Source organism: Vigna angularis, chromosome 9 (genome assembly GCF_016808095.1).
Source record: "Vigna angularis cultivar LongXiaoDou No.4 chromosome 9, ASM1680809v1, whole genome shotgun sequence".
Classification (NCBI taxonomy): Eukaryota; Viridiplantae; Streptophyta; class Magnoliopsida; order Fabales; family Fabaceae; genus Vigna; species Vigna angularis.
Genome location: NC_068978.1, coordinates 30,133,796 through 30,154,374, shown reverse-complemented (window position 1 = coordinate 30,154,374; position 20,579 = coordinate 30,133,796). Strand labels below are relative to the sequence as shown.

At 31.2% G+C, this 20,579-nt stretch overlaps 2 protein-coding genes across 2 annotated transcripts; both read right to left on the bottom strand.

Annotated features, from left to right (window-relative positions):
• Window positions 1-4,594: 4,594 nt before the first annotated feature.
• Window positions 4,595-7,349, bottom strand: LOC108347667 (ATP synthase subunit delta', mitochondrial). Its single transcript, XM_017587061.2, has 2 exons — window positions 6,992-7,349; window positions 4,595-5,227 (listed from the first exon to the last, which is right to left on the bottom strand). Exons 1-2 carry the CDS (start codon window positions 7,238-7,240, stop codon window positions 4,883-4,885), a joined length of 594 nt encoding a protein of 197 aa, XP_017442550.1. The 5' UTR covers window positions 7,241-7,349; the 3' UTR covers window positions 4,595-4,882.
• A 440-nt stretch (window positions 7,350-7,789) lies between these two features.
• LOC108346783 (protein ENHANCED DOWNY MILDEW 2) lies at window positions 7,790-17,658 on the bottom strand. The gene is made up of 17 exons (XM_052868171.1): window positions 17,252-17,658; window positions 17,074-17,170; window positions 16,047-16,150; window positions 15,857-15,953; window positions 14,995-15,093; window positions 13,704-13,951; window positions 13,426-13,515; window positions 12,597-13,103; window positions 12,340-12,487; window positions 12,106-12,207; window positions 11,719-11,811; window positions 10,824-10,865; window positions 9,211-9,321; window positions 8,973-9,044; window positions 8,755-8,873; window positions 8,614-8,677; window positions 7,790-8,346 (listed from the first exon to the last, which is right to left on the bottom strand). Exons 1-17 carry the CDS (start codon window positions 17,656-17,658, stop codon window positions 7,918-7,920), a joined length of 2,829 nt encoding a protein of 942 aa, XP_052724131.1. The 3' UTR covers window positions 7,790-7,917.
• Between the last annotated feature and the right edge of the window lie 2,921 nt (window positions 17,659-20,579).

The following is a 20,579-nucleotide window of genomic DNA, read 5'->3' as shown; positions in this document are numbered from 1 at the left end:
GAGAGGGATTTGGAGACTGTATAGGTATGGGACTATACAGTTGAAGGATAGCTTAAAGGAATTGATTTGACTACTCATATCACCAAAATGCATTTGTTTTTCGGTAGCCTAGCCCATAAGAACTTCATGGTTAAGCGTGCTTAGCCTGGAGCAATTCTGGGATGGGTGACCTTCCGGGAAGTTTTCCCGGAAAGTGTGCGAGTGAGGACAAAGCACACTGGAAAGCCTGGTGGTGATCTGTGGGGGCAGTCGATGGTCCCTGCGAGTTGCCGGGGCGTTACAGTTGTTATGATAACCTCCATTCTCTTGGATAAAGATCTCATGATGAAAGGAGAAGAAGAGAGTGAAAGGTTTGAGAAAACGAGAAGATTGAGACCTTTGATTTACGAAGTGGTGGATTAAGGTTTATAAATGTGTTGTTTGAATAAGACTTAATTGAATATTGTAAATTAAGGAAAAGAGATGAAAAAAATAATAATAGAAAAAACTTAATTAATGCTCTTGATTTTTATTTTTGTTGAATACAGTGAAAATTCTGAACGAGAATAAATTTTCTTTATTGAATATACCGATAAAGTTTTTTATTTATAATAAAAAAAATATGTGTTAAGTTCAAAATATAAATAAAAAATAAATATAAAATAAAAATAATATGTCTAATATTTTATTTTAAACTATTACACTGAATTAGTATGTATCAAGCTTATTGCTAATATAGTTCATAAATATTTAGTAAAATATTTTTTATGTATAAGTGAATGCTTTGCTAATATAATTCATAAAAAATTTTGAATTTAAAATCTATTTAAATATTTTTTAAACTTTTAATAATATTAATAGTAATAATAATATAAAATTTAATTTAATATATTTAAATATATTAAATTATATTAGAACATTAAATTAAATTAAAATATATATTAAATTTTAACTAAAAAATAAAATCTAATAATAATATAGTTTAATTTAATATTTTTTATTTAATATATAATTTAATAATTATTAAAATATTATTTCTATTACAATAATAGTCATATTAAAAATATAAAAATAAAAATAAAAATAATTAAAATAAAAACAGTAATAATAAAAATAAATAAAAATAAAAAAAACAAAAATAAAAGTAATAATAATAATAATAGTAATAATATAAAATATAATTTAATATATTTAAATATATTAATTAATATTAAAATATGAAATTAAATGAAATGTTTATTATATTTTAAATAAAAAAACAAAATTTTAAAAAATTTATTAAACAGATTTAAAACCCGTCTTAAATTTTTAATATTTTATTTTTTATTTAAAATTTAATATATATCCTTAGTTTAATTTAATATTTTAAATTTATTTAATATATATTAATATTTTAATAATCATTAAAATATTATTTCTACTATGATAAATAGGTATAGTAAAATAATAATGATAATAATAAATATAAATATAATAATAATTAAAATAAAAAAGATAAATATAATAACAATAATAATAATAACAATAATACAAAATCTTAAATATGTATTAAATTATATTATATTAAATTAAAAATTTATTAAATTTTAAATAAAATAAAAAATTTAGTAAAATATGTTATATTAATTTAATATTTTAAAAAAATTTAATATATATTAATGTTAGAATAATTATTATAAATATTTTTATTATTATAATCTTTGTTTATAAAATTAAAATTTAATAGATATTTATTTTAATTTAATATTTTAATATATAATAATATTTTAAAAGTTATTATCATTGTTATTATAAAAATAATAATGTAACATTCCAAATTTTTAATAGTATTAACACTAAGATAGATAACACATCAATAAACTAGAACAATCATAAGAATAACATATATAAACTTTTACAGTTATTCAAACATAACCATAATAGTATCACATATACTAGAAAGGAGGATAACATTTCTACCAACAAAGCGCCTTACACTTGAAAGTTAAAGTGCGGCTAGAAGTTTAACACAAGGAGACATATACATCTATAAACATATATATACAACATCAGAAAACTAAGAAAAATAAGGCTAGAAGTTGGCTTAATAACACTGATGGTCCCTATTTTTGTCTGGTTTGTTCCAAATGGTCCTATTTTTTTGGCTTAATAATAGTATCATGGCATTTGGGATGATTCGGGAGAGTGACATACAGATATAGGAAAAGTCAATTTTAATGGATTACTTCAGAAATATTTTCACCATAAGCAACTCACCACATTTAAATGCTTTCACCGAGAATATTGAGAGGTGAGTTACGACAAAGGTGAACTCAAATTTCTTCATTCCTTGCACTGAAAGACAGTATATCACTTTAAACCAAGGTACGAAGGAACTCTTGCTATGAATATTAAAATTACTCGACCGGTATGAAATCGCTCGAATGAAGTGAGAGGGATTTGAGCTCGACTGAAAAGAGAGAGACGATAGGAAGAAGGGAATATAATTCTTAAGGTTGTCCTAAGCATTACTACTAATGGGCTTTACTCAAACTAAGCTATAGGATTTCATTTTCTTCCCCAAGACTAGAAAAAAATACATATTATCAAGAGAGATACTTCGTTCCTTCTTCTAAGGAGCAATCAAAGTCATTCATGTGCTTCTTTCCTACGGGAAACTCCATCTTTCTTCTCTCTTTCTTTAAATACTTAGTTGACATGGCTATAAGCGTTTACGTCTTGCTACAAGTAAACTTTTTGTGAGCGAAGAAATCAAATTTCAATTGCAGAATCAAAACGTTAGCACAAACTCTATCAAGACCTCTATAGAGAATGTTGTATTAAAGGTAGCAATCCCAAGGAAAGGATTGTGAAGCGATCTTAACACATTTAACATATTCTTTTAAATTTTGTTTTCTAATTTAAAAATTAATAAGTATTTAATTTAATTTAACAATTTAATATAATTTAATATATATTAATATTTTAATATTTTAAAATATATTTTATTGAATTAAAGTAAATAAAAACATTTTAAATAAATAAAAACAAAAAATATTCAAAAAAAATAAAAAAAGATTAATATATTAACGGATTTCAAAATATGTTATATATATCAACCGATTTTGAATCCTGATAAAGAGGGTGCATAGTGAATTTATTAAGAAAAAGAAAAAGTTAAAAAAAAAGATTATTAAGGTTAATTATAGAAGTTTTGAAAAAATTGGAGGTATAGAGGGAAATTAGAAGGGTAGGAAGAAACCTCCTTACATATTTTCTATAATGTAAGAGCTAAATTAATAAGGACAACAATAGAGCTTGCTCTTATTATATAAAAATAAACCAAGATTTTCAATCTTATAATACTAAATAGACACCGAAATCTTTTAAAGATGAAAATAAAATGAAATATTCCATTCATTTTATCTTCTTCGAAAGTTTTCTATACTTCAATTAATACAATTTTAAACTAAAATAAACTAAGAAAAAAATACAATACATAATATCATTTAATAATTCAAATTAATAATCACTATTTAAAAATATAAAGGATACTAAGGCCTTAAAGGATTGATGTAAATTAAATTCACTAATTTAACAATTAAGACGTGGAAGGACTTGGTACTTGAAAGCTTAATAAAGTATTTCATAAATGATATAATAATTTTATTGTAAAAAATAATCAAAATTTGTATTTTAGAGTTACTAATTATTTAAAACTATTAATCTTTTTTATTATTAAACAAATATTTTTAATTACTCAATATTTAAAATTAAGTAATGTTCATTTCCTTAGTAAAGTTTAATATCCATAATAAAATAAAATTTTAAAATGATATTCCCTATATCTTAATTAAGAATTTTTAAATTTTAAAAGTTAACAGGCAAAATATTTTCAAAAGAATAATGAAACAAGACCATTCGAAGGAGTTTCACCTCTAATATATCCACAATAAATATGTAAAAAAAATAAATAAATAAAGTGATTTACATTTTACAATAAAGTACACAAGTTCAACATGTTCATGGATAAAATTTAGACCACAAACCCGTTTCAGTTAACTTGCTTCTCTGAACCTTAAAAAACAAGCTGGAGTGTGCTAACCTCTTATAGTTAGAACAGGTCAGTTTCTCATGCATTTTCCAAATTTACTATTCTATTTCCATAAATATTTTACCCATTTTACCTTTTTCAAATTATATAATCCTAAAAATAGCTTTTAAATTCTGAAAATCACAAATGTCATTTAACTTCCAAATTACATAATCTGAAAATCATGTCTGACTTTCAGATTATGCAGATTAAAAGATCAGGAAGTCTTTTTCTAAGAAAACAAAAATTTCTTTTGTACAACATCCCGAAAGGGCAAAATGGGAATTTTTTTATGAGGGTGCAGAAAGAAAGTTATGGAGATGCAGGAAGAAACTGCCTAGAACATGGGATCTTCATCTGCTCCATTCAAGAACAGACCTGGATCAATATACACTTATCAGACCCAAAATCTCAATCTAACTCAAAATGCTTCACCTTCTCTCGTGGGGCCCAATGAACCATGCATAGCAATCATTATCCTGGAGCAAGTTTCATGCATGTGTATCAGCACAATGAAGCAAGAATGATCCAGACAGACACGAGTCAAGTAACTATGGAGTTGCATTAGATGACTAATATTATGATATAGTGCCTATAATAATATAATCCAAAACAAAAAATGAAGCTTTAGTTTCTAATATGAAGGTCTTGCCCAACATCCTTGAGCTAGAAGGAAGCTGTCGAAATATTATTTTATGAAATCACTTTGAACACAGAAATTCATGGTGACAATGTTCTTTGGCAACTTTGATTACACCGTGACAAATCAACGCCACGCAGTGGAGGGGGTGAAAAACAAATAAAGGAAAGGACTCAACACTACAGTACTTATCAGCCTGTAAGAGCAGAGTTGAGAGCGCTGTGGACGTCCACCCCAATCTGAGCCTCAGCTTTCTCCAAGTCAGTTGAGGCTGAGTTGAGCTTCTGGGTGAAATCTTGAAGGCCCTTCTGAACAAGATTTGCATCAATCCGATCTATCGGCACGGCCTCAACAGCTACTATGTCAGCAACAGAGTTCGCGTGGACGAATGCAAAGCCACTGCTGACAAAATACTTTGTCACATCGTTCCCTTCATGAACAGAGAGGACACCAGGTTTCAACTCAGCAATTGTTGCTACATGTCCTGGCAGAACACCCATCTGCCCAGTTGTTGCTGGTACAATCACCATGTCAACCTGTTGCACACAAATTATGTCACTTATCAGTTAAGGAATTTTCTGTACTAATATCCAAAACTTGGATTGGATCAAACCAGTGAATGTAACACATGGCAGAACAAGAAGAAAAAAAAAACAGATAACCATGGGTTAAAAGAAATTCAGCTTCTACCCTGGGTTAAAATCAACTTATCACCTCAGGTTTAGGAGAAAGTGTCCACAAAATTGATCTGCTGCATCTTCATGATGAGAATTACAAGGATAAGAAATTGAGAATGGCATATGAATTAACCTATAGTCTGATCCGAAACCAGCAATCATGCCCTTGGTGGGACGAGATTGGAAAATTACAGCTAACACCAAAAATTCTGATTTCTCCGTTTATTTGATCCTTTTTCTTTCCGGCCATTGTAGGCACAGTTTTCATGTCAACTAAATGCAATCTCATATAGAACAAACTAATAACACTGTCTCATCCAGCTATATTCCACTGCATTTAACAACTTACATCAATTTAATTAGAAGAGTCACACCCAGTTTAATCAGACAACTTAAAATTTACTTTTGAGACTACTGGGGTGCTTTGGAATGTAGGCTGCTTAGAATTTATACCTTGCAATAAAGACCGGAGGAAGTAATTTATAATATAATAAAATTATTAGACATCAGTATCTCATTCAACTGGACGCCTCATTATGTTCCATGAAATCAATTATGTTTGGTTTTCTCATACCTATGTTGTGCGAGACAATGGTGACACTATTCTTCATTGTTCTATCATGAGAGAGTATTTCGGTATCTTTCTCATACCTATCTTCTCTTCCTTCTCATCACTATATATATTTTTTTGGTGTAGACTACTGATTAATATATATGTCTGTTATGGAAAAGGGGCAGATTAACAACTAGATTCACTTCTTTACTATAAGAAACTTTATGTAATATTTTGTATTTTTATTTTGACATAACAAAACTCTATATATAATGATTAGTATATATATATATATATATATATATATATATATATATATATATATATATATATATATATATATATATTTATGGATATGGTGCAGATTTGGCTGTGATAATAGTGCATTACTATGATTTCCTTGGCTGTGATAATAGAGGGTTTCACTCCTCTCAAATTCCTTGCATCCAGACCCTTGGCTTTCAGAAGTGCTACCAATCTGTCATGGTGGAAGCGAATTCTTTACCACTGTAAGTAATTTTAACATCACGAACTAGGTCAAAAGGCTAGGCTTCTAGTTTCAGATATAAATGGTGTATGTTCTATTCAAATATATGTTTACAGTTACTTGAGACCTCTCAGTTATGATACAGTAAAAAGTGTTCTAAAAATTTGTTACACGATTGTTTAAAATATACTGAAAGGTATACTTGTAGAACCACTGGACCCTGAAAAACAAATGAAGGCGAATCTGGGAAAGATAGGGGAGAATCCCAAGTCTGATAAAGCGGAATACATTTATGAAATACATTTAATTTTCACAATCGATTACATAAGGATCTATTATCGAAATACAATATCTAATTTTCACATTTGTCCCAAACATATCCTAAATAAACAAAATAGCTTGTCATTTTTCCATTTCCATCAAACAACGCAACGACAAACCTCGTTAACCCTAGACCTAAATCCCCAGATCAGCACGTGCGAAACGCAGGAACACACAAACCAAAACAGAAGATTCCAGAGATTCAAAGAATACGGTCTTAATTAATGTGCTACAAGAACCAATAGAGATAAAAAAACGTGACCTCTTTTGCGGACAATTGGGAAGCGTAGGGGAGGACGAAGTTGACTGTGAGTTTGGAAGGGAGGGTCGAGGGAATCGGCGGCCGCTCCTTCAAGAACGAGAGCGGCGTCTTCGGAGGATCCAGATTCGGGCTCACTTTCTTCCACGCCTCCACGAAGCTCGATTCCGCCGAGGGCGTTGCCGGTACGTCGGTGGACAAGCGCCGGCGGGAGGCTCCGGAGAGGAGGGCGGAGGTTGCGCGGCGGAGCATCGCGATATTAGAGTCGGATCGCTCGGTCTCGCTAGGTCGGAGAGAGAGAGAGAGAGTGAAGGAGAGTGTAGAGAGAGAAAGAGAGTGAGAAGGGTGAAATTTGAAGAGAAAAATGGGTTAACCTTTGTTTGGACTTTGGAGCAAGTATTGCGCTTAGGAGTTTCGGGTTTCCTGTGACATCGGGCTTAAACACAGCCCAATGAATTTTGCTTCCTGCACTCTTTGATATACTAAGCACCCCATTATTACTAACTCCACTCCTATAATACTAAAACAAGAATAAAATATGGTTCCCGACTTCGTTAAGTCACGATAAAAACAAGAAATACACGTAAAAGTTTATATATACAAGAGATAAGAAATATTTTAAAAAATACGAAGAAATTGTAGAAGTGCAGAAAATAAGAACCCTAAATAAATATTTAATATTATTTTTTAATTAAAAAATATATTTAATATTTTCATATTTTAAAGAGAAGAAAGAACACTATAATCATTTAATTTGAAGATTGTGAATTTGAAGTAAAGTTATGTATACAGGGTCCACAATGTAATAAGAACACATCATAACCAATCCTACTACTAAATTCCATTTAACAGTTTCATTCATCTCAAACTTACTACTTTAAAGAAGACCTAATTTCTTCATTTTGTATCTGTGTAGCCATTTCATATTTCTAGGGAGTTGATAACTCCATATCAATGCACATTTCCTCAGCTTCATCAAAGGGTAACCTATTCTCCAATTCCATTTCTCCTCCACAATCAGAAAACAGTGTTCCCTTCACCTGACCCTGAGCATTGCATGTTGCAACTTCCTCATCTGCACCATCATCATCATCACATGGAATATCATCAAATATGCTCAAAACATCCCCATGTTTATGTAATCCAGAATAGTCCTGGTAACAGTCATGATTCTCCTCCATAAGATAATTCTTCACATGCATATCATATTCCTCCTTCATGTGGCCATGTTCTTGAGCAATTTTCCTGTGAAAACTGGTCCAATCAGGGTGACTCCAAAGGTAGAGAGGTGGTGGCTTCAAGTTCCAGTCTTCCAATTGCTTGTCTCGTACATCAACAGAACCAGGAAGATAAAATGACTGTAAGAATGAACATAATGCAGAAGATAAGCTAATTTACATGTCCCTTGTTTTGGTTATATACAGTATACCATAAAGGATCGGCTCAAGGCTCCAAGCTAGTAAGAAAAAAAGCCTCAATTTGTTTTTAATACTAATTGCTTTAGGCCTAAAAAAAAACTCGAAATGTAAATTTTAAATAAAATTATGATAAAAATGCTTCATTTCTTGAGTTGTCCCTGATTACACAGTGTTGGGGTTGAAATATCTGTACTTTTGCTAACTCACCTTTCCTGTAAACATCTCATCACTCTCCCAAATTAAATCATATCCACCTTTCCTTTTGTCAAGTCTGGAAACATAGTAGATAGCTGAGTATTGTTCTTATTGCATGAAAGAAAAAGGGTATGAAATGAAACAAACACTGACCTTTTAGTTACTTTTGGTACAATTAGAATAAGAAGTTTTGGATTGAAAGTCAATGCTTTGTTAATAAATTTGTTAGCAAGACAACCCTTCACCCCAAAAGGAGGATTCAGCCCTATGATCTGGTAAAATATCAACAGGTGAAAGGAAAAAATAGTAATGAAGATATTAAACATGGAAGTATTCATGAATTATGAAGTAGAAGTTTTTTAGATTCTTACAAGTTTAGAACCGTTGGGTAATTCTTCTGCATTGACACTCATCCAATCTCTCTTTTCAAAGTTGAAATCATTCTACAAGCAGCAGGATTTCATTAGCAATAAAAGGCATTTGCAACAGGGAAAAGGAAGAAACAAATCTTTATTACATTGCAGTTTTAAATTTGAAGCAGGAGGAAAATAAAAACTGAAGAAAAAGCTATGCCATGCATGCCTTCATTTGAGCCACATAAAGACTTACCTTGGGTTGGAATAAATCATAGTTCTTGAATGAACATGACTTCCCCATCTGTTCAAGCTTTGATTTCATTAGACAACTGAAGTCATTAGAACCACAACAGAAGTCCAAAACCTGGCAAGGATTACACATAACCATGGATTGAGAAAGTTAGTCAACACAACGGCTAAATCCAGTAGAAACTTTCAGCAGTTATCATTCATTCATGAATTTCTCATCTCTGAAATTTTATCTGCTTGAGAAGTTCCATAAAAATTGAATGCTAGAAAATTTTGATTCCCATAATTTGTTCCAAAAACATAGGAAGTTACATGGCCTGATATATTCACATTACCCACCAGAAAGGATCCAATTAATTTATATATGCTTCAGACAGCATCATGATCAGCAACATAGCATCAGTAATAGTATGCAACAACGTATATGCAAATCTCAGCAAAAGTTTCTCTTGATGGACTAAAGCCTGACTATTGAATGTGCTTGTCAAGACTATTTATTCCTGTCAAATGGCTAATTTCATGAAATATTGTCTATCATCTATTCATGTATTGTAAAATACTCATTGCCAGAAAACTGTCACCTCCCTGTTTTTCTTCAAATGTTTGCAAATCCTCATACTTGCAGTAGGACGCATCAAATGCTCAAAATACAAAAAGGAAGAACCTAGTATTTCTGAATTTCCACTAAATAGAGCATTCATCTCAGGAGAAAGAGCAGAAGAAGATACATAAATGTGCAATAAATCACCTGTACTAATCTTATTGCCACATTCCAAATAAAATGAACACGCTAGAAAATAAAAGATTGCAAGTAAACATACTCGAATAACTAAAAATCCAAAGCCCCCATTTGAATTGACAGAGAATAACAGGTTGTGGACTCCGATATCAACACATTCAAAAAGGTATTCCAAGATTGTGACATATACTTTTATTAATTAATATCGATAACACACTAACAAAACAAAAATGAATATAAGGTATGTTAGAGCCATTGTGTTTAAAGTTAGTTTTTCTTTTTGTTTAAAAACTGATGTTAGGGATCAGTATGTACTACATCTCAAAACACACCAATCATTAGCTTGTTAGTTGGAATATTTGGTCGGTTAAAGTAGTAGACGTTGAAAATTAACTTGTTGACAATAACCTTAAATATCTGTTGTTTGAAAATGGATAATTTAGTTTTTAGGAATTTATTAACTGTCTTAAATATTTAGAATGCTTGTTTAGATACAGAACTTATTCTTATAATTTAGACTTTAGTATTTGATTTTTATTTATTTTTTTGGTTGCATTTTAGATCAATACAGAGCACAAGAATGAAATTTTATGTGATCATATCCTCTTCAGTTAAAATTAAATTTTCTGTAAAATGAGGAAAATAAACATGGCTTTTACATTGTACAGTGTAGCATAGAGGACAATCTTGTACCAATAGGGAAGGGAAAAAGGAAAAATTAATTGTGAAGGTAGATCCTAGGGAGAGTTGCCTTTCTTCATTCTACTATTAAAAAATAAAATCTTTATTTTTTCTCTTATTTTCTATTCAAGGTTCCAGTCAAGGTATGTATAACCAAAATATAAAAAAGCATGAAGGACAATTACTTAACCACATACCGTGTCTCCATTCTGAACGTACCAATGAAGCCTATTAACAACCTGCACTAGGGAGTGTTCTTACATCAGCTTTACTAATTAGACCATTGAAAAGTAAAACAAAGGAAAGTTCAACATTTAAGTTGTTTGTAGCATTTTAATTCACAAAATCATTACTTACAATTAGTTATCCCCGACACTAAAACAGCCTAGTTCAGAATTTAGGCATATAATTTAGTGATTTGTTATTTAGATACAATGAAGTTCTCATAGTTGTTTTCAAAAAGATGAGCAATAACATTCTTATACTTTAGAAAGTGAAATTTAAGTCAAACTTAATTTCACAAAACTGATTTGTAAGGTGAGATTTGTTAAGAAAATAACACTCAATTCTACTTTTCTAAATATACCTGTGTGTGTTTTCATTCCAGGTAAACCTTACAATTTAAAGAACAAACAATTGGCCTTTCATCTCCATGTCATAATGTCTCCAATTATTACAAAACACAGCAATATAATGACCATAAATGTAAAAACACAACATGCTAACTTAGTGACTCTTGCTCTCCTACTACATTAAATACTTTCACTCACAATAACTCATAAATTTAAGTTTATTCCAACAAGATCTTATATACTATATACTCCAACATTATACAATAACTATATGGTAGTATTGGCTAATCTGTAACCCTTATCGGTTAGTGTAAATGTGGAAAACCAACAGAAAAAGTTCAGACACAAGACAAGAAATGGGATGAAATGTGCACACGCACAAGCGCACACACACTAATACAATAATATAATAGTTGATGAGCAATTTCCTTCATAACTAAAGGAAAAGAACCAAACAGATGCCATAAATGTTCTCCTTTTTGACAACTTATACTTCAAAAGAATCTAATAATGTATTTACCTCCTTGAGTTTGTCTATTTTAGTGAAATGGCGACCAAAGGAAGTATATCGCATGCCGTGAAGAAAAGGTGCAAGATAGACCTTGATCTGCTTCTGCAAGTGAATTAATACTCAGAAAATTGACTCAATATATTTCATGTTTCCTTCAAATAACAGTCATTCAGATATAGATGTTTTTCCACGATAGCAGAAGTTTTTATAAAACACAACACAAACCAATACAAGTATAAGCAAACTCAGTATTGCATTATCACTAAACAGTGTTTGCATCAGTTGCAAGTGCAGAGAAAATGACACGAATATTGATGAAATTTTAGGGAAAGGGCTAAGACACATGAATGTTTTGATATAACATCTTGAACAACAATGTTGAAAAGGTATTTTAACCTGCCAAATGAAAAGCTGATGGAGCACCCCTGGGTCACAAATAGCTTTTGCTTCTTCAATACTACATCCTTCTTCTAAACTCTGCAAAGCTGTTTGAACAGCCTGCAAGAAATCCAGAGATCCTTTAACTAGAACACTAATAATTAATTAATATGCCACTTTATCTTAATATGCTCAGATTCTATTTAACATCAATACTGAATGCTACATTCAAGAGGGAAAAATAAGATAAACCTTAATTGACCCTTCTACTTTCCCTTGAGTAAGGTTCTTATGAAAATCAGTTTCAGTTAAACCTGATGTTGAAGAGAAGGCTTGATGGTTCTTAATGAATTCTTGCTCATTAAATGTAGACATGGATTCTTTCACTAAAGACAATACACTGCATAGACAGTGATGAATAAATGTAAACACCTGAACTTAAATATCAACCTTTCTTCTTCAATTAATCCAAGAAAAAACACAAACATATAACAATGCACATAAAGTACCTGTTTTCCATTTCAGCATTATCAAAGTCAAGAGATGTTCGGATTTTGTTTACCAGAGGCTTCTCAAAGCCAGTTTTTTCAATTCTTCCACAGACCAAATTTTTCTGCAGAGATTTAGCTTCACATAATCTTGAATTACATGACAAGTTAGCACCCTTTAAAGGTATCTTTTTTGAAAGACTTGGAGAGGAATGATTTGACACAGGCATATTTTTGACCTTCAAATATTTTCTATACCAATCAAACTTGATTGATGCACTAGAGAAAAGTGTATCTTTCTTGCAACATATTTTTTCCACATCTTTGGCAACATCCCCTTCTCGAAAGCTAACACTCTGCTTTGCCACCCAGTTTGGAGGAAGATCTTCAAAACTTTTACCCAAATTTATAGTATCCTTTCCTTTGTCAAATAATTTGTAATTTAATACCTTCCTTTTGACTTTTATATCAGGAAATACCAAATGGTCTCTTGCAGGAGTCCCAAGTTTGCTATCCATCTCATGGTTCCTAAGCAAGAATTGGATGAGAACAAGTTTTAGGCCTCATATGATTACTACATTGGGAATAATATGACTAACTGACAGGTGAGAAATATGAAATGTAAAGGTCTGTGCAACCTTATCTAAATTTCCCTGGTTATTTTTTTATCTTCCTGCTTTTTCTTTCTGAAATCAATCTCAACAGAGAGCTACTTGTGCTAGGCCAGAAAGGAGGTTGGTTTATCCTAATTTCTACTTCTAATTCCAAGTTCCTATCATAAAGAATAAGGATACATCTATAATCAAAACGCTGTTTTTAATATCCAATCATTTAAACAGTTACAACTTACATGCAATATATCAAAATTCGATGATCAAGTAAACCATCCCAAGCCCTCTGCTCAATGCCCTTATCATAATCAAGTGTGAAGGAAATTTCCCTGAAGAAAGAAATAGAAACAATGAGACATATAGATGTAGGCATGAGCATGCACCAAGAAGGAATAATAGCATATAGCACGTTTTCATTTCAACAAATAAAACATAAACATAGTAATACTGTTGACATGAATACCTGTAACCATAAATAATTAATGAAAAGGAAAAATGAAAAAACAAAAAAACCCACTTGGGTAAACATTTTCTGTGGTAAGCTTTAGGACAGCGTCTACATATTGCTAACTGCAAATGATGAACATTTTTAACTTCACCCTTTTTGCATAAAGAGCATGTATGAAGAGGACAGACAAATGCTTTGCCAAAGGCAACTTTCTTTCCCATTTCCTCTTGCTCGGTGTCAATGCCATGGGAGAGAAGCCTTGCTACACAGTCAGGATGGTAGTAGTGACCGCAATTTGCAGTAACACAAGGAAATACCTAAGAAGAAACAAACATGATAGTTTTTGTGCACTTTACAAATTTTATAAGCCAAAAAGCAGGTAAATTAATTTCAGCATTTAAAACAAAATTGCACTCCAAACTACAAAAGAAAAAAATATCCTTAAGGAACATGAACAAATTGTTGGTTGTAAAAAGACCGAAGAAGGTGATACACTAAGACAACACTTGAACCAAAACAAAGCAAGAATGTACAAAACACAAAGCACAAACACACAGAAAAACAATGTAACATAGTAACAAAGGAAGAACAAGGTTTACATTGTTCAACCATTGTAGTCTACGTCTAGGAGAGAACGTAGCTTCACTATGAAACAACAATACACACTAACATATAACAGGTAACCCCTTGGTTCTTACCCCTTCTACATCAAAGAGAAACCCAGCAAACACCAAGCTTCACACACACTCTTTTTCACTATTGATTCTCTTTCTTTCTCTTCTCTCACTCTCTTCTACAAACAGAGTGTTCACACACCTTTCTTCTCTCTGAATACAAGTATTTCAACCCTGCACTCTCCTCTACATACAGTTCTCTTTAGAATTTACAGATTAAGAACTCTCAAAAGATATGATCCACATCAAACTAATATAAGACAAAATGTTTCCTCTAGATTTAGCGATCAGATGGTCCTCATTAGACAAGGTTGCGATTTGACCAAGCCATCAGATAATCTCTGAGCCTAAACACCACACAATCCTTAATCAGATTAAGCATTTTAATAGTGATTATTAATTCAAGGAGCTCACCACTCCATATGAGCAATATACATCCCAATGTTCCAATAATGATAGGCTTGAAAACCAAACAAATGTTCTAAAACTTTCAATATCATACTTTATTACTACTGCCCAAAATAAAGATGAATAGCTTCCGGACACTAACTAATCAGAAAAAGAAAACCTACAGAAAGAAAAACTGACGACATGCATCACTGGATGTTATTCGAATGAAATGTTACCTGAGGTAGAGAAAGACAGGATCCAATGTATACAAAAGCTAAAATGCATCTGAATTATACCTCAGCTTTAGATGATACATCAGATGAACCCAATTTGCCACATGCAAAGCACTGATGCTGCTTATATTTACAATTTTGACAGTAAAAGTTTGGAAAGGCCTGCAAAGTTATGATTTGGTTCTATCAAGCAACAGTTGAAGTTTTATTGAAAAATAATGCTGCCATGAGTTAAGGAGTTTATTATGAAATGGGAAGGAGACAGGTGGGAAATGAAATGTGAGGAAAAGGTATGAAAAAGAAAGATATTCATCATCACATTGTTTGGATTGAATATGCTAATAAAAAATACTCATTCTCATTAGTTTGGTAATTATTTTCAGAGAATAATTTATTTATACTCAGTTCTGTCCAAAATTGGAGAGTAACATAATTTTCTCTCTTATAGAAGAGTGAGGAGAATTGTCTCCTCTTTATTCTCCTTCCCTCCTATTTTTTTCATTACTCTTTTGCTAAGATACACCAATACTTCAATTTGTATCACATATCCATATCCGACAAATATATGTATTCGATACTTTAGGATACTTTACCTTACCAATACTTATCAATAAAGTATCTAAAACATAAACCAATAATACTTTTATGATGATAATAATTTATAAATTTTTATGTTGAAACGTCTAATACATTTGATTTGGGTTTACACAATTGTAATCATATATATTTATTATGTTTTTAAGAATTTTTGTACATTTTTCAATATACATATATATCGTATTCTATTATTTTCAAAATACATGTATTGGCGTATCAAACACATGTCGTATCCGAAATATGTATCCTATCGGTGCATCATTGCTCTTTTGTTTCCCTTATACTGTTCAAACATAGTAACAGCGGATGGAAAACACTATATACTTACCTTAACTTGAGCAGTGGTGTAGCCAAGAGATTCACAAAATGCATCTATACCAGCCTCTTTAGTTGCATGGAAGGATCTCAAACAACTTCCTTCACAACTGATCATTAAAACAGAAAAAATATAATATGTAAGTAAAAGTTCAAAAAGGTTTAATTAATAAGTTATTTATGGTTATATGACAAAGACATACGGAAGTATTTCACCACCATTATCACATATTGAACAAACAGTATCATATCCAATATTTTGCTCTCCAACGAGATTCAGTTCATCAGATTGTACATTCTCCTCATCCTGAGTCCACAATAAATTTTGGTTGCATTGTAGGATGAACATCCTGCTAATTAAACAACTTAACATGGAAAAGGAAAGAACTGCAAAGATCAAATACAGATAAAAAGTAAAAAAAGGTCAAATTTTACATTGTACTCATGGAAGTCTTCATTTGAACATCCCTTTTCCATTAAATCACGCAGGTACTGTCCATTAAAATAAATAAAGATTTGTGATAAATATCATTTACAAAGGAATTCAAAGATACATTGTGCAAGCTAAACATCGAATAATGTATTCGTATTGAACGTGGACACATAGCTCAAAAAGTAGTATAAGATGTAATTCAACACAGTACTTTAGAAGATAAATGAATTAGATGGTAAATCATTCATATTCATGTGAATCCAAGCTTATAAACAAACCTGGGATTGCCCAAAATCAAAGGAGTTAACTTGGCAGCACTAGAACCAAAACAACCTTCTATTATGCCTTTCAAATAAATGGTAATCACTTCACACAAAGGCTAATGAAAACCCAAAACAATACAGTGCTACTAAACTATAAGTCTGTCATTCTATGGGAAGAATTTTAGATTTTTGTAGGTATCATCAAAATTGTTGTGAATCTATTAGATGTTTTTAAAACTGCAGCTATCTGGTGCAGACATTGCTACCAGCAATGAAAAATATCGTACCAGTTACATTTTCAGACAATAAAACATAAAATCTCAATTACGTGGGATAAATGCAATGACTAAAAACATAAAATCTCAATTACGTGGGACAAATACAATGACTAAAAACTTTAGAAATACAGAGGGATGCATATCAGTTGCTTCTATCAACTGCATAGTTTATACAGACATCTAGTGCATGCATATGGAATAGATGTATTTCTTATAATGTATTCTAATTTTATCAAAACAATGCAGGACTTCGTACCTTTGATTTTGCTAAATCTTTGTCCCTTTTAACAGCTTCTCTCATCAAACTCACATGATTTAGAATATCATTCACAGATGGTATGATATCAAATGCGCTTCAAAACATTCATAGCATTAATTAATTGAATGGAATGTGGCAGATCACAAATGTACAAAGGACAAAAGAAAATCCACACCTAAAGGCCTTCTTCAGTTTGTCCCAAATAGATAGTTGAGATTCCTCTGGATTCCTTCTTAGAAAATGTAAAAAATATACAGTGACCAAGATTGTCCTAATTGTACTTTCAAAACACTCCCTTGGTCTTTGGAGTGTTATCCAATTTCGGTCCTTTGAAAGCACTGAAATCTCGGGCTGCTCATAGGTAAGTTCAAATCTCCATCCTGTGATCTGTTTGTAAATTTTCTGCAGGCTATCATCGGTTGTGCCACGCAAAAATACTTTTTCTCCCAAGTCACATTCGGTCTCACTAATGCTAAACAACAATGTCAAACTACAAAGTGACACAAAATCCTCCTTTTCATTTTCAAACCAATAACTGGTAACAACTGGGATAATTTCACCCTCTTCATCCGATGATGCCATTAGATGTCCAAAGCTATGTTAGAAAAAGTGTGTAACAGAAAACATATAAGTTTTAGCAGTCCATCACTTTATAAGGGCATAACCTAGATTGACATACTTAAAATATGACACAGAGACAGTAAACTAAGAACATATAAAATAACACATCATTCAGAATAAAATATTCAATTTATAGCTTTTAAATGTGTAAACACAATTCATCTGTGTGAACAAGTCATTATAAAATTGTATGATTGCACTTGGCATGATTTTAAAAAGCTGTAATGCAGGATAGAAGAGAATCAGACAAAAAGAAAAACTAAACTTATAACTCCACTAGTACATTGTCCTGCATCATTGTGACATGTCCCAGGTAAAACCTTTTCAGTGTCCCATTATCTCCACCTCATGCTACTTTTCACCCATGTTCATGTTTTCCTTTTTCTTTCATCAGCAATCAAGGTTTTCATGTCTTAAGACAATACAGATTGCACACAGCCTTACTTTCAATCATATACTCATTATTATTACCAATAACTAAACATGTCAAACACTCAAACTGAAAATCATCAATGTGCAGTACCACTTTAGTTATGAAGTCAATATGTGGACCTAAACCAACATCAAAATATTAAGGTAAGAAAACAATGCACAAAGGAGTACAAAATGAAACCAGAGACTGTTACATTCCTTCTTTTTTTCAATATATAATATAAGAAGAGGTGAAGTAATCACAACTTAGCCAAACAATCCCCCTCCCCTTTTTTTTTAAATCAAGGTATTCCCACAAACCAAAAGACTAAAACAAAAATACTCACAATCCACAAAATCATCAAAGTAAAATCAAAATAAAACCAACCACCCAAATACCACCTTTTACATTCCACATTCTTGTCCTCAAGCATCGCACATGGATTTGCACAAACAGCTTCTATTCTTTCGCACACAAAGAAAAATCTCACAGTATTTCCCTACCCACTATTCCTTTCATTCATACTTTTGGAGTTCATACAAACCACAGTTTGAAAAAGAAATATATACACACACACACACACACATATATATATATATATATATATATATATATATATATATATATATATATATACACACACACATATATATATGTGTGTGTTGTGTGTGTGTGTGAACTTACAGCTTTTAGAGCACAGGAAATGGTAGAAATGTTAAGTAAGAGCACAGTCTTTCTCTGCAATTTGGGTTGATCATGAGAAAAACAAGAAGGAATAAGAGAATATGGTTATATTTTTCCTTTGTTTGAGTGAACAGAAAACTGTCTTTGTAACCTTTCAATTTTCCTTTTTTATTTATGCATTTATTTTGTAGTGGAATTTTCATTTTTGTTGTGTACAATAATAGTAGCATGGTAAGTCCATGTTCCCAACTCACACGGGTTTCATGTTACACAAGAGTTTTGGAAGATCATGGTGGTCGGAAAATTAAAAAAAAAAATTATATATATATATATATATATATATATATATATATATATAATTTTAACTTATTTTATATATGTAAAATTTATCCTAGAGAGTCTCAAATATTTATTGTAAAAATAATGAGAATCTTTTAACTTAGAAAATAAAATTCGAGCATGTTTTCACCATAATGTATTAATAATCGCCCCTTGTGTGAAATCTAAATTCTAGATATTCATGTGTTATTTAATACAAAATATTACAACTTAGAATCGTTTTATTTAATTTAAATAAAATTACAAGTAATTCATGATGATATATTTATGGGAATTAACCAGTTTGAAAACTTGTTTGTGATTTTAATTGATAATAGTGTATATATTATGAAAATTATTCCATAATTATAAAAACTATGTATCAACCATATATAGATAACGAATTTTTTCCATCTTTCATATTTTTTATTTTTTTAATTATATTTTTAAATATGGTAAGCCTTGTAACTATTTAAATACATATGGACCAATAAAATAGCGTAATAATAACAAAATACTCATTCATTAAAAAGAGAACGATTCACACTGTTAGCTCATTTTTTTTACTCTATTATTTCTCCAACATTAGCTACATTTAATTTTAAATTAAACCTATAATACATATATATTTTACAAAAGTTAAATATATATATATATAATTTCAATTCATTAAGATAAATCACATAACATAATGTAAAAATAAGGTCTCTGACGACCATTACGAATTCATTAACAATCATTATAAAAATAACCCTGTCTTATTTGTAAAACCTATAAATATAAAAGATAAAATATTAGTATTACAAGATAAACACACTATTAATTTAGATTTTTTCTATTGCTCTTATTTTTTTGACTTAATATCATATTTTTTGTTTTTACTTTTTGTCCATTTTATTCCATGCGAAACTCAATCTTTTTAGTGTAAAATATATTTTCAATTTTTGTAAATTTTGTTCATTTGGATCCTTCTTTTTTACAACATCTAAATTTTGTTCATTTTTTCTGAAGTGACCACCTCAATATGGTAAGAAAACGAAGTGTATACAAAAAGGGAAATGATACTTGAACAACAGAATTTGACAACATTTTGACACAGGACAGATGTCAAAATGGTAGTGGTCCACGTGGAAAATGGTTTGAGAATTTTTAATGACGTGGAAAGAGAGTTTGCAGAGAGGTTTGAAATTTCGGGGTTCCATTTTCAGTTTTCACATTTTGAATTTGGGACATTGGTAGAGAGAGAAGAGAAGCTTGAGAGAGAGCGGGAACCCTAGAGTGAGAGTGCGTCTTCCTCCGACCAGCCACGAGTGCCGCCGGAGTCTGTCTTCTTCCACCCAGCCAGTTCCGATTCAGGGCCGCCGCAGCTCCGGCGTTGGCAGACGAAACGAAGACGACATCGTCTTCCTTCCGACCCAGCCAACTAAGGGCGCGTTTTGAGTCTCGATTCCTCCCACCCGCTTCCTTC

Bases quoted from the DNA above. Each gene is read 5' to 3' on its own strand.
- LOC108347667 (XM_017587061.2), bottom strand. From the start codon at position 7,240: ATGCTCCGCCGCGCAACCTCCGCCCTCCTCTCCGGAGCCTCCCGCCGG. The intron at 5,228-6,991 runs GTCACGTTTTTT...TGTGTGCAACAG, and splicing joins CCCAATTGTCCGCAAAAGAG to GTTGACATGGTGATTGTACC.
- LOC108346783 (XM_052868171.1), bottom strand. From the start codon at position 17,658: ATGGCATCATCGGATGAAGAGGGTGAAATTATCCCAGTTGTTACCAGT. The intron at 13,104-13,425 runs GTAAGTTGTAAC...ATTCTTGCTTAG, and splicing joins CGAATTTTGATATATTGCAT to GAACCATGAGATGGATAGCA. The intron at 9,322-10,823 runs GTATGTGGTTAA...AATCCTTGCCAG, and splicing joins ACGTTCAGAATGGAGACACG to GTTTTGGACTTCTGTTGTGG.